We start from the raw sequence: 14,673 nt of genomic DNA, 5'->3' as shown, positions 1-14,673 counted from the left end.
AAGTTACATAAAAAGTCTTTGTCTAGTTGAAGTGTTGAACAAATACAGGCCAAAACTGTGAATAGACGTATCGCTGACGCGAACCCCCATCAAAGAGATTTGTCTCCATGGTTACAGAAACAGTAAGAAATACAAACAGTGCTTAAATGCTTTCAGCTTTCCAGCACCTGAACGGAAAGGTATTATTATTGGACCCACTGTGTTGTCCAATAGAGTCTGTTGATTTGTCAGAACAGGAAGATATGATGTAAGGAAGCGCTTTGTAAAAGTTTGAACCAACATTATCATGGTTGAGAATATGAACAGCAGATGTAAAAAAAGAAAGTCAAGTATAAATTTCAATACATTCTTTGCATTTTCAGAAAACACACACGCACACACACAGATATAAACAAACATATGTACAGACAGGTGAACACATGCCACCATGTTCTTATGTGGAGAAATTTGAAGTAGGCTTCTTCCCCCCTGTTTAAAGTCCATACCTCCAGATAATACACTGTATTGTGTATGTTCTCATTCCATCCCCCTGCTTGACCCAGCTGCTTCCAGAGCCCACAGGGGATACCAGGTAAAGTCCAGACCGTCATTGGCAGCATGTTTGCAGGAGCAGACATATATCTTTGATCTTTGTGTCGGAGAAGATAAAACAACTCAGATTAAAAAAAAGGAAGTGGATAAAAATGACAAGTCAGTCAGTTCCCCACCCCATGCGATGTGGTGCAGTGCATTATGGGGGCTTCGGGGTGGCGGGCGATGGGTCCCTCAGTTCTGGTGATGCTTCAGGTGGTTGGAGCGGGAGTGTGTTTTTGTGTGTGTGTGTGTGTGTGTGTGTATGTGAGTGAGTCAGTGAATGTGTGTGTGTGTGTGTGTTAGTTCTGATGGCGTTTCATGTGCAGAGCCAGGTGGTCAGAGCGGGAGAAGCAGCGGCTGCAGGCCACGCACTTGAAGGGCTTGGCGCCCGTGTGTTTGCGGTAGTGCCGCGTCAGCTCGTCCGAACGGGCGAAACGCCAGTCGCAACCTTCCCAGCTACAGCGGTACGGCTTCTCTCCTGTGATGAGAGAGGAAGAAAGAGAGAGAGAGTTGTCAAACCAAACAGTCACATACTCTATTATTCATTACAATACATTCCACCGTTTAATTTCAACAACATTGGATCTGTGATGCCTTACCCAGGGCATGTTAAAGCAGGCACATCCTACATGTTCAACATCTTAAGGGTGGCTTTGACTTTTCATTCACCTAACAAGTCAGGTATATAATGTATGGAGGGCGTGCCACTAGAATCACAACAACATTTAGGCATTAACCATGGGAACAGAGTATCAAAATGGACAGCTCGGACAATGTTTAAGGTACACTGACATCTTAGTCAAGTCACGACGAATACCTGGATGAGGAACAGCCCGGGACTGACACGAGAGAGACAGGCTTTATACAAGAAGAGGGATAGATATCACTTCGCTAATAGCTATACCTTACCAAGCCCCTACAAGCTTTTACTGTCAGTTGTGTTAATGCCAGGAGGACAAGGATCAACGTGTATCTGCACTCCAGGGAACGGAGGAATGAGTCTCTATCGTATCGAGGCATTCTTAAATGGCAGTTAGTGAGAGGGTGAGCGAGTAGGTGCTTGTGGTCTGAACAGTTCCTTTATGTCAACACTACAGTCATCGCCATGGCAGAGTAACAGCCAGACAACATCAGACAGGACAGGGTACAGTTTGGGACGACGCTATCATTTTCGTTTTCGTCTAAGCTATAAAAGAAACATCGCTTCGGCTCTAATTCTGAAAGTAGTATTCACACACCTTATTCACACACCTTTATTGACAGTAACTCTATGCCCTCTTTAGCCAAGTGTGTGTGGGCGTGCATGCGTGTGTTTCGTGTGTGCGTACGTGTGTGTGTGTGTGTGTGTGTGTGTATGTATGTGTGTGTGTTGAACACCATTCAATCAGCCTGTTAAACTGTGTATTCTATGGTGTAGTCTTTATATGTTCAGGGCCATTTCTCTGATAAGACTATCTGGACCTGTGTGAATTCAAAGGGAAATCTTCCCCCTCTTAGCTCAACTAGGGTCAGTAAACAGCATTTAACCCTGCACGGTCCAATCCCAGGGTGGAACTGGTCAATATTGCAGCAGTACTAGCCCGGTGGAGCTTTTCAAAAAACCTCTGCCTACTATCCAATCCATCCCAAACATCGACGTTGGTTTTCTACATTCACATCTTTCATCGACAAAACAGCGATGTTTTCAACTCAGTCCACTGGTATGGGCAGGAGAAAATCATTCTCTTTAAATGTTCCATTGGAAGCTTAGAACACGGGAACGGAGCAGCAGCGAGTGGTCGGCACATAGGATGAAACTTTTCCAACAGGATGGCGTCATCAGTGTCCAGTACCTACTGGTCTTTGCACCTGGTTCATGTGGTGTTCACAACAGGGGTGGACCCTCATTAGTCCTGATTAGATAGTGAGCATTACTCAATAACAATCACTAATTGACAGTTATTAGTGAGGCGGGGGCTCAGAGGTCATGGGGGCAGTGGGTGAGAGGCAAGGGGTATTTGTGTGTGTGTGTGTGTGTGTGTCGGGGGGGGGGGCTGCTACAACAGGCAGGTGTATTTGATTTCACTCCAGCGTTGCTAGAGGGGTCAAAAGCATCGCCTCTCCCACCTGCCATTATGGTGGCGTTAGTAAACAGACTAGTGAGATAGTGCCTCCTATACAGGCCAGGAGATCAAACATGCTTTCTGGGTTTATCCCTAAACAAGTTGACAACGGGTCAAGTGCAAGTGCTTGTTCTCCCAACCGCAGGGCTCTGATGCTGCTGGGGCATGGATAGGGGAACGGAGTCGGGCTGAGAGCATTATGGCATTAACTCATTAATGGACTTAATGGAGTCCAGATATTTGGTCAGATGGCAGTTGAGCAACGGTCGAGCCATTATCGTGCAAACATTGACATACACACCTTCCTCTCTCCCCCCCCCCACCCCCCACACACACACACACACACGTTGAAAGGACAAAGCAAAGCTCTTGTTACAAGCAGCAGAGTATTTTAAAGAGAACATCTAGTATGTTTACTCTCTAACAACACAAAAAAAGATAAGCAAAGAGACGTGTATGCTCAAAACACATGTCTACTCTCTCCTGTCAGACCATTGTACGTTTTATAACTATCTCTACTGTATGTCGTTTTACTGAATGACAGCAAACAGCCAAAGAAAAGCCCATAAACTTTCCACAGGACATCCTTTGTGAGCACCTCAGCTTTATCGAGTGCGTTGTGTTTGTCAAGAGGGCAGGGGGCCCTCATCGGCCCGATAGGACTGTACTGTACATACTAACACAAACACAGATTTCTAAAGGAGTTCAAACCGCCATTATGGCCACAGTCAAGACCAGCCCTGCTGCCTCTGTGGTGAGGTGAGGCCACAGAGGAATCCACTTGTCGAGGACTGCACACAGTACACACAGTACACACAGTACACCACTAGGGCGGCGCTATCAGGCGGAGGGTTCTTTGAGATCAGGGGGGACGAATTTCATCAACACTTGGGTCTTCTCTGGTCTCAAGAGAGACTAGGTATGTTAATTCAGCATGGCAACCATGCCTCCCTCTCTGGCTCCTAGGACATACAGTACAGCGTGTGTCTGTGTTCTGTCGGTTAGTGCCACCAGCTTCCCAAGCCTGGCACTGTGCTTTCCAATGACTCATGAGGAATTGAAAGTGAATTCCACTGAAGTCAAACCCACATTAACCAGCAGACATTAATCAGTTCGATTTTTGGCATGGATCCTTCACTCTCACACTTCTACTAAGTTTAAATTATTATTCTCTGTGTTGGAATACAGATTCCCTTCTACATAATAATGTCATCTGGCAAAAGATCTGGAAAAAGTGGCATTTCCAGTGCTCTCTGGTGTAGGAGTCAGCGGGAGGTGAGGCAGTGAGAGAGAGAGAAAGAGAGAACTAGAGAACGAGGGAACGAAACGAACGAGAGAGGACTGGTTTGGCAGGTCAAGAGGCTAATGGCCACGTGAGGAGTTGGGAACAATAGGCCAGAGTGACTGAGAGACTCCATGTCCTGCTGGAAGCCAGGTATGCCTCTGGCCCAGACAATAGAGCATGTTTGAAAAGAAAATATTGACAAAGAAAGAGAGCCCTGGTTAGGTATACACACCTGACATGTGTAGCGCTGGGTAAGGGACATGAGACAGGGACACATACGCTTCACACTAACAAATGCTAGGATTTGCTTACTTCATTTTACTAGGGGGAGATGTGTGAGAGTCCTGACTGACTGACAGTCCAATCAGATTGTAATTCAGAGTCCAGACTTGTTCTATAATTGCGGGGAGGTTCTTTTCCCCACTTTCCTCTCTGTCTCTCTCTCTCTGTTCGCTTTGAGAGTTCTGGATGAGTACATCACTAATCCCAGTCTGAAGACCTCAGGGAAAACCTGAGGTTTCAATTTACAGAAGTGAGCGCATCGAAACTGCCTTTCTCCTCTCGCTCCCTGCTCCAAACACCTTCCTCCCCCCTCCTCCCTCTTCTCTCCCCCCTCCTCCCTCTGAATAGGGACTGAAAAGCAGGAGAAACTGGTTTGGCCTTCACCACTGCGGCATGGCATATTCTCTCTCTCTCTCTCTCTCTCTCTCTCTCTCTCTCTCTCTCTCTCCTTCTTCTTCTCCTTCTCCCTCTCTCTCTCTCCTTCCCCATCTCTCTCTCTCTCTCTCTCTCTCTCTCTCTCTCTCTCTCTCTCTCTCTTCCTCTAGGGAAGCCAGTCAGGGCTTGTGTGGGCATGCATAAACATAGAGAGAAAAAAAGAGTAAAATAATCCCTCCTCTCTCTCTCTCTCTATCTCTCTCTCTCTCTCTCTCTCTCTCTCTCTCTCTCTCTCTCTCTCTCTCTCTCTCTCTCTCTCTCTCTCTCTCTCTCTCTCTCTCTCTCTCTCTCTCTCTCTCTCTCTCTCTCTCTCTCTCTCTCTTTCTCTCTTTTTCTCACATATCTGCTCAGTCCTTTAACAGCTCCAATGTTGTCTGGTGGTCTCTCATAGTGCCTAAGGCCCTCCCTATTCAGTTCAACAGGTATTTGATCGTGTGTGTGTGTAGGAGTTTCTATTTTAGCCAATGTGTTGAGTGGAAACTTTCTTACCTGTATGTGTCCTTTGGTGTGCTTTCAAATGAGAGCTCTTTGTGTAAACCTTGGTGCACCCTACAAGTGAAGGAAAAGGAATTATTATTATCATAGAACTGACAAAGATATACTATCAGCTCCTATAATAATCCACCACTAATTACTGTTAGGGCACTTTGCCTCGGATGGAGACAACAGTAATAACAGAAATGTTACAATGTAATAGTTGGCACTATTACCATGTTAGTAGTAAGTTAGTTAGTAGTCCAAATCCTTACAGTTCTAGAATAAGTGCCTAAAGGTCCATTTGGAACTTGACAACAATGTAAAGTGACAGTAGTTCTTCTAGCATTGTGACTGCCAATGGCCTCTGGTCCGAGCTTAGACTTTTCTTAACATGACTCATGTCTAGATGATTCACTTACTGAGACTAATGTACTTGTTGTAAGTCACTTTGGATAAAGCATCTGATAAATGTCTAAAATGTAAATGTTATGTAAAATGAACTGAGCCTGAAACAGAGTTAAATGATAGACGCCATGGGTCCGTTTGGAATGGAGACATCGCCAGAACCTCTGTCAGCACTGACCTGGGAAGTCACAGAAATGGATCCTCCTCTTCTCCAGCTCCGGGTTGTTCCGTCGATTATACCTGGGCCCCGTCAGCACCCCCTGTCCGTGGGCCATGATCATCGCGTGGTGGGACATCTGGTTGACCTTTAACCCCAGCCGGGCCTGGTAGGGTGGGGGAGGAGGGGCTGAGCTGAGCAGCTCCGCCTGGGTGTCGGGGCTTCCTGGCTGGGAGTTAGGGGGCGACGGGGGCAAGCTGTGGGGTTGCTGTGGCGACACGTGGTAGAAATGCTCTGGCATGGCGAACTCGTGGCTGCTCCCCGTCGTCAAGTTAACACTGCTCAGGTTGAGCATGGTCCTGCCGTTGCTGCCGGCTCCGCCGGGCGCTGACGGGCTGCTGAGGCTGTGGGAGAGGGTCATTGTGAGGTCAGCGGCACTGACGGGCATGTGGTAGACCTGGGGCTGCTGGGGTCCGATGTGGAACTCCGTGTCTGTGTGGGTGTGGGAGTGGGAGTGGGAGTGTCCCCCACCTGGGGCGGCGGTCCCGGCGCTAGCCCCCATATCTGGCTTGATGAAGAGGCTGTTGGGCATGACGGTCTGGGGGATGCTGAAGACGGAGGTGAAGTCCGGGAGGGTCTGGATCGAGCAGGGTACGTCCACCCCTGGTTCTGTCTTGATCTGCTGGGCCAGCTGGCTGGGTTTGTTGGGCCGGTACAGGCCTGTGCGCAGGTGGGTGGTGTTGGGCAGGATGAGGTTGATGTTGACGCTGTAGGGCGCGGGCTTCTCCTCCGAGAAGAACTCGTCCACCAAGGAGGCGCTCTCGCGACGGTTCTTCTTGTCGGTCGTCATGACGTGAGCCATCATCAGAGGACTGTGGGTCTGAGGGAGATACTTCTCCATTTCCAAACGGATCTGGAGAGAGTGAGAGAGAGAGAGAGAGAGAGAGAGAGAGGAGGGAGGAAAGAAGGTGGGAGAGAGAGGAGAGTGAGCTCAGATAAAACAAATTTTGACGAATATATTCATCGAAATATAAAACCACGTCAACGGCCATTTAAGGAACCACACCCCCCCTAAAGAGTGTGAAAGTGGGGGTGGAGGTGACGGTTAAGGTGGGAGTGACATGGCAAATCTTAACCGTTCTGTCTTTCTGGTTGTGCGGGGGGGGGGGGGGGGGGGGGGGAGTCGGTCAGAGAGAGGGGCAGGAGAGCTGGTGGTACCAGGACTTTCTCCACCTTCCTCCCCTCCTTCATTCCACACATTCCAGCTTGCCAGTGGAGCTCACAGCCCTGGCTAAAGCCCGGAGAGGGACAACGGATTCTCGACTTTGACATCTGCTCAACTAGAATGGGAAAACTCTTATGATGCATATACTATATACCCATATACTATATATATATTACGAGGCCTGGGGTGGATGGTCTAGCACCATGGCCTACAGTGCACACACATATGCTCATTGGCGTGGGTTAGAGCCCGGCCCATGCCCTGCTGCTGACATACCCTCTCCTCCTTTCATTCCTGTCTCTCTGTACTATATCTATCCAATACACATTTTAAATATAAGAGTGGGACTGCCCCACTCAAAAAAAGAACCTTTAAAAAAAAAGAGAGAAAGAAATGGATATACTACCATCCAGCACAAGATACCCTTTGTTCGAGCATGGAGTAACCAACAACAATTGTCTGAATGTAAAATGAGCAGGATCATGTTGTCTCGTCATGATCGGCTAGAGTGTGTGTGTGTGTGTGTGTGTGTGTGTGTGTGTGTGTGTGTGTGTGTGTGTGACAGTTGGAGTCCGCCCTATGTGAATTATCACACAGTCCCTGCTTTAGAGATGCACATGGCGTGAAGAGCAGAAATCTATCTGCACAAGACACGCACACACACACACACACACACACACACGCACGCACGCACGCACGCACGCACGCACGCACGCACGCACGCACGCACGCACGCACACACACACACACACGCACACACACACACACACACGCACACACGCACACACACACACACACACACACACAAGCAGTGGGCGTGGTCGTGACTGTGACACGAGGACGAAACACCAAATCCAAAACAACGCTGAAGGCGTGAGCGACCTAAAACAAACACTAGTGGGTAAAAATAGACCAGAAAAATCTCAACGCTAACATGCAACAAGACCAGATCACATATCAGAAAGGGATAGTGATAAGAAAGAACAAAGACACATTCTGAGTCACACTCGAGACTAGAAGGGTAATCATTTCACATGAATCTCTGAAACGGAGGCTGGTTCATACAGGTACCAACTCAATCTTGAGATATCATCTAGAAACAAATTGGCAACTCCAAATCATTCAACACAAAGGCTATAAGGCTGCTTGCTCTAATTAACCCCTTTAGAAACAAAACTGTCATTATAATCATGTCGTTATCTAATAATCACCATGTTAGCATAATACTGGATGCTTCATTGCAAACTATAAATCAAAGCACGACACACAAATGTCTTTGCATGCTTCAGGTCCGATACAGCACAGTTATTTTAGAGTTACTGAGGCTAAACTCCAGGGCATAGAGTGTCAATCTGAACCCAAGCACGGCCAATTGGGTGAGTACAAATGATTCAATGACTTGCTGAATTATTAGGCCTGGATCCAGCTGCACACAATGGCTAACTCAACAGCCAGTACAATGGATGGGGAGAGGACATTTCAACGGCCTTATTCTGCACAGCTATTTCAAGTGCCAGCTATGTCAACACTGGATGTATTGTATATTTCCCAATCTCTTCCTTAGCAACCTGGCGATGTGTTTTCATATAACAAGCTCTTGTAGGCTATCGCTTTATGGCCACTTCAACCTGTGAGGGCAGCGCTGGGTGTGGGTGTTTGTGTGTGTGTGTGTGTGTGTGTGACTATGTATGTGTGCAAATGTATGTGTGGTGTAATAAATTGCTGAAAGCATGGTAGGAGCCGAGCGTTTAGCGCCGGTGAACCTATCCATCTCTCCTCAGCACCTCTACCCCACAAGCCTCTGCCATCAGTGGAATCAGACCAGGTTGTGAAATGTAAAACCAGGTATTAGCTGGAAAATGCCTTCTCTTTATTCCCATTGAGGGATCCTGTATGCAGAGGCTGTTGCTTTCAGGACTGGACACAAACGGGTCTTGTGTTGCTGGGGGGTGCTGGCAGGCTAGACCAATGCCCTTGGCAGTGTCCCCTCTGGCCTGTATGTCCTAGTCCTCCCCTCCCTCTGCCCCCCGGCCCCCACCTCTCTTCTCCTCTGTCTCTTTGTATCAGGAGAATCAGAGTGCACCTGAACCCTGGCCCAAGACTCAAGTCAGTTAATGATTGGAGAACATGTACAACTGCTTTGCTATGTATCCCAATGCCAGATAAAAGAGAGAGAGAAAGAAAAGAAACTGTTCTTATCGGCTCTGTTCTTGGGTAGTTGAAAGGGGATTTCCACAACACACACGCGCACACACACACACACACACACACACACACACACACACACACACACACACACACACACAGAACACACACACACCTTTACTATAGGCCTGACATCCATCACAATGTTTCCAAATCACATGCTACAAAGTCAGATGACAGTGTACTTCGGTGCAATACTGTACAACGAAAGAAGGCCGTTAACTTCATAACAGTGCTACTCCTGCCACCCTCACCATGGAGGTGAAGAGTCATTATGCTGTTCAATGATGTTATGATCTATATACAACACCGTTTCTACAGTGACTTGACCTTCTTTATGAGCAGTGGGGGGCCATCTGCATGAGACATCCGACAAGTGTAAATCCCTCCTCTTCCGCCCTCTTCCTCCATCCTGACCCTGCAGCCCGCCCTGGTTGGAGGTCAACACTCTCCCACACACCCTTCCCTCCTAATTGCAAAACAAAATGGTCCCGTCTCTGGTCTAACGCTCCTTTATGACACACAGGAATTCCGTGGCGATGGAGCTTGGTCCTGGGATCTCCATAAAAGATGACTGATAGGCCCCCTTGTCTGCTAACCAGGAGTCATAACACCACAAATCATCTGGGGACGGTGGGGAGAAAAAACAGAACCTTTGAGACCGAGAGGATGTTTTATGGCTTACTTACTGGCTAGAGATGGGCATGATAAAAGCGAGTTGTTTTGGCTTCTCTAGGGGGGAATGGTACTGGTTTGTCTGGTTTGGGGGTGGGTTGAACTGAACCACACTGGAGCTGGGTCAGGTGTCTGTTGACCAAGGGAGGCTGGTGGAGGTAGAAATCGGAGGTCGGGCTACCTCTACTAGCCTCCCCTGCCGTTGACGGCTGCTGACCGCAGCCTGTAGGAGACTTGCTGACTTGGCTGTGACTTGTGGAGGGCTGGGGGAGAGGTTGTGGGCATTGAGAAGTATGGACATGTGTAGTCTAGTATGGAGAGAGGGATGAGTATGGAGAGAGGGATGAGTATATGACCACAGAAGACAAGCACAGCACAGTCAAACAAACAGAGATGGCCGAGATGAGTCACTTTATGAGTCCTCCTGAGTGTTTTGTCTCGTCTAAACGCCACAGGAAAACATGGCTTGAGAGCAGGATGTGACAGGCAGCAAATGCCCTTGATCAGAATACAATTGAGAAATGGTTTCAACACTAAACCCACAGGCCAACAATGAAAATCAAAAAGCTCTCCAAGGCATTTCAACATGTGCCCAACGTCAAAATAAAGTCTATGCCATGGGGTTGGTGTATTGTGAACGATATCAGGCATTTATAACATCAGGGTGGATTGGCATCTCATCATGCTGAGGCAGGGGAACGTGTATAGGGAATAGGTATGAGGACAACACCCCCAGCATCTCTGTTGGTACAGCCCACTTGTGATTTGTTTGTTTACACATAATACAACTAACCTCTCTCAAAGAGACCAAAGGCAAATCCTCCTTCAAACCAAATGGCCACATCTCAGGTTTCAGATGAATTCATGAACGCATGCACACAATCGTACAAACAGAAAGAAAATCTCTATGAATGAGAGGGAGTCATTCAGAAAGGATATCCACTCCCTCTAAGAATCTGTAACATGGAGAAACACAGGTGAACGTTCGAGACTCAGGTTGACCCAATGCAAATGATCTGTGTGATGTATGAGCAGTCAAATGACTAGTCAAACTAAAACCATGTCAAGCCTCCAGCTACGAACAATGATTCTGTGCGAATGTCTGGCCTTCAAAGACCACGGGAGGGAATCACTTCATTCAACTTACTTAAACTGAAAATAAAATCAAACACTTAATAAACATAAGTAATATATGCATACATTATAAGTCACATGTTGAAAAGGCACGATTTTGTTAAATTTTGTAAGCCATTACACTAGAGGCACAAGTAGGCTACTAAAAGGTACGTATATACACTTCTAGTGGATGGCAGCAAGGCATACACACTCCCGACAACATTATACATTAAGGTGCCCTCATGCCAAGTAGTTACTCTGTAACTTCTCCAGTCATCTAACTGTAATTACTCAGATGCATGGCGACTAGAGATAAGGAAGTTGAAACAATGACTGAACTGTAATGAAAGTTAATGACCAAATATTGTTTCAAATCAGTTACTTGTGTAGTTAACCTACTGTGTACTACTGTGTGACACTAAAAATACAAGTCCTTTCATCATGAAACAAACTAAATGGCATTGGTGCAACTTTATATAAACTGTGACTCTCATTCCAGTCTACAGCTCTGGATTAATGCTACATTACGTCATATAACAAGGAAATTCAGAAAAACCATAAAACTGGTGAATTATTCTCTTCCTCAACTTCCTCAACCAGAGTGACTGGAGGTTGACAATAACGAAACACAGAGTCATCCATCTGGCTTTCTCCCCGGCGGTAACTTTCTCTGGTAGGACTGTGCCATTCACCTCCAGCCTGAGGCGATGTGGAGATTAGAGATAGGCATCCTAGCCTCTGCTCAGACAGGTCCAACAGCATACTGCTGTCACGGCACCACAATTAACCAGCTTTGAACACAATGAACACAATGACACAAAGACATGTCTCAGTGGCAAAATCACCCTCTATTTAGTTAATATAACAGCCAGCGCCTATTCGGAATGTCTGTGGGAATATTGTGAGAAACATACAGGATGACCTTTGAATCATGTTTTCCCACAATTTTAAAAGGCAGGCCTCTTCAACATTTGATTGCAACATTCTCTGAATGTCTTAATAGAAGACGGTGTCCTATTCTTATTCTGGCCTTTAATCCAAAAACATGCAGTCAGATGACAATCAAAAAGCACTAGTAAAATGGCACAATTATTTCTGGTTATTGGTCATCAAAAACATCAAAAACTCAATAAACGACATTAACAACATGGAAAGTTAATTGCCGCTGAGTTTTATATTCGTCTTGGAGACCACAGCACAGCATAAACAGAAACCTGACTCCCTCAGATCCGTCGCAGAGTTTGGCATTCCGCCAGATGTTGGGTAAACATGAGAAGGGGAACTGCAGGTAAACGGGGACTTAGTTGGGGGTCGGTGGGTCTGGGAAACACCTTGCACGACGCAGCCGACGTTATCAAATAGTCGCAAGACAAAACACGCTCTCAAGAATGAGAGGCACCTATGATAAAGAGTTTACGACCTCGTGCTCTTCTTATTTTATTCTAAATAATAATAATAACAATAATGATAACAACAACAACAACAATAATAACAATAATATTAATAATAATAATAAAAATAATAATAATAATAGTAATACGCAAATAATAACAATAATCATAAACGTGACCTATTGATGGCTTGAATGCTATTTTATAGACGAAAACCTGATAATGTAGGCCTATCACAATTCCTGTGCAACGTTTTCGATCATTAGGCCCGTAGAACAACAATTACAACTTGCAAATACGCCTGAGATTCCCGCTCTGTCGTTGAACGGTTCGTTCTGGACAAGGAAGCTAAATACAGCTTTAAACATAATTCAATATTCCGTATAGGCCTATTTTTCAAACGAAAGGAATGCACTATTGATGATTGGAAAGAAAATGTGTGTAATGCCCTGTATAAGGTGGCTTTGCATTATTTAATTTACAGGTGGGCAATATCTATATAACTACAGTAGGCATAATCATTATTGATATCAATATCTGCATCCAATAACTTGGCAATAAACTATCATAAGGCATTTATGGAATTATTAGGCTTATTTTGTTGTCTTGAAATGGACTTCTGGTAGTCGCATCATAATTAATAATCGTTAATTGTGGTAAATGTGGCTACTTCTAAAAGGGTGTGTCCTGTGCTGACTACTGGTCCCAAACCTTCTGTCCTGACCACATTCTAAACCTGAAGATTGGGAGACTGTGATGGAGCCTTGCTGGTAGCAGGACATGTTAAGTAAATAGTTTTTTTCTTCTTTTTTTTCTTGTTTTTGTTTTGTTTTTTGTTGTTATAACTATTTCTTTTTTCACATGTTCGAAATAAAGCTTTCATTCATTCCCTGGGTTAGTTTAGCTGTAATTCTCACCAGGGGTTTGACTTCCTCAAACACGCAGGAGTCCTCTGCGCCTCCGTCTCCTCCAGACATCCGCACGGGTTTCAACTGGGTGAAAACCACCCGCTCTTCTGTCTGCGGTGGATGCATGGGCAGTCCTATTATGCTTGCCATAGCTAAACAATAAAAACAACAACTGCTTGAACAAATGCAATGCCTTCCTTACAGTCTAACTTATGTAAAGTACATATAGATTTGATACATGCAGCGTGATAAGTAAGCGTTTCGGATCCAGGTGCTGCGCGGTAATTCCAAAGCCCTCCCTCTGGCTCTCAGGTCGATTTACCTGTGCTCAAGTATGGCACCGAGACCTGGGAAGCGATGACTGACAAGCACAATAGCCAACCCAAGCGACGGAGGGCCCCTCTTATCCAATCACCTTTATGGTAGGTGTGTCTCACCTGGATGGAAGCAGCATGGAATTGGAGAGGCAATGCTGACAGGAAAATGCTGTAGCCGAAGTAGTATTATTACACTTATGTGCTGGAATTATTTATCTATGAATTATCTTAATCATTATTACTACCATCCAGTCTGTTCAAAAGTATAACACACGCACACACATGCACACATAATGGCAATGGCACAATGGCATGGTAAGATATGTATAATAATATTATGTTCATTGAGGTGAACCCTGGAGTAATATTGGTAATTAATGTGCATTTATCTGTCACAACAGCTTAGTAGAATACAGAAAATATTCTACTAATACATTCAGTAGTCCCTAATTGCCGTGAGAACATTCTAGATATGTACTGTGTGTACACAGCCGAATTAAACAGAGAGTGTAATGGCATTCTTCTGGTCCGGTTTGACTCACTGCTTGATTTACATGTTTGCGGTTCGCTGAGATCTACAGTATGTCATGGCTGACATGGCTATGACTGAACAATTAGGCAGTCGGATATCACCACAGATGAATACTATAAATACCATCAAATCATATCCAATAAAGTACAGGAAGTACAGGAAGAGAGTAGTAGTAGGACAGGAAGGAACACTGAGGATGTCTCTCGCAGAGAGAGACGTACTTGTGGAAAATGTCACATATTGAAAAACCACACAGGCTGAGAATAATAGTTCATTAGGAGAGGTGATGATCAAGATACGATAACATAACATTTAAACCCTAAAAAAAAACATTTTCTGTGAGTGTACAGGTGTCTCCCATCATCAGACACAGGTGGATAGTGGTGGCAAAGATCCAGTGGCGGTAGGTAAATAGGGGTCCACCATGATCTGACTGGGAAATGAATGTGTGTGGATGTGAACACATGCAAATCTAAACTAAATAAACAGAATAAGTGCTTTGCACTATCCACTCTCACTACACTACACACTCACCACAACCTAGAACTTCCTGTTTCTATATCAGATTGATCAGGTTACAGAAACCCA

The 14,673-nt window shown here is 45.5% G+C and overlaps 1 protein-coding gene across 2 annotated transcripts; it reads right to left on the bottom strand.

Moving 5' to 3' along the window:
* Positions 1 to 872: 872 nt before the first annotated feature.
* On the bottom strand, positions 873 to 13,386 carry klf5l (Kruppel like factor 5 like; the record flags this gene model as incomplete). Of its 2 annotated transcripts, none has more annotated exons than XM_080528502.1 (4): positions 873 to 1,051; positions 5,167 to 5,226; positions 5,738 to 6,629; positions 13,219 to 13,386. In XM_080528502.1, the coding sequence occupies 4 exons, from the start codon at positions 13,384 to 13,386 to the stop codon at positions 873 to 875; spliced, it is 1,299 nt and encodes a 432-aa protein (XP_080384628.1). The 2 variants fall into 2 exon arrangements, with proteins under 2 accessions (XP_080384628.1, XP_080384629.1); XM_080528503.1 differs by having other exon boundaries at positions 13,246 to 13,386.
* Between the last annotated feature and the right edge of the window lie 1,287 nt (positions 13,387 to 14,673).

This window comes from Nansenia antarctica (assembly GCF_963989245.1).
Source record: "Nansenia antarctica genome assembly, chromosome: 4".
Taxonomy (NCBI): Eukaryota; Metazoa; Chordata; class Actinopteri; order Argentiniformes; family Microstomatidae; genus Nansenia; species Nansenia antarctica.
This window is presented reverse-complemented; position numbering and strand designations above follow the sequence as displayed.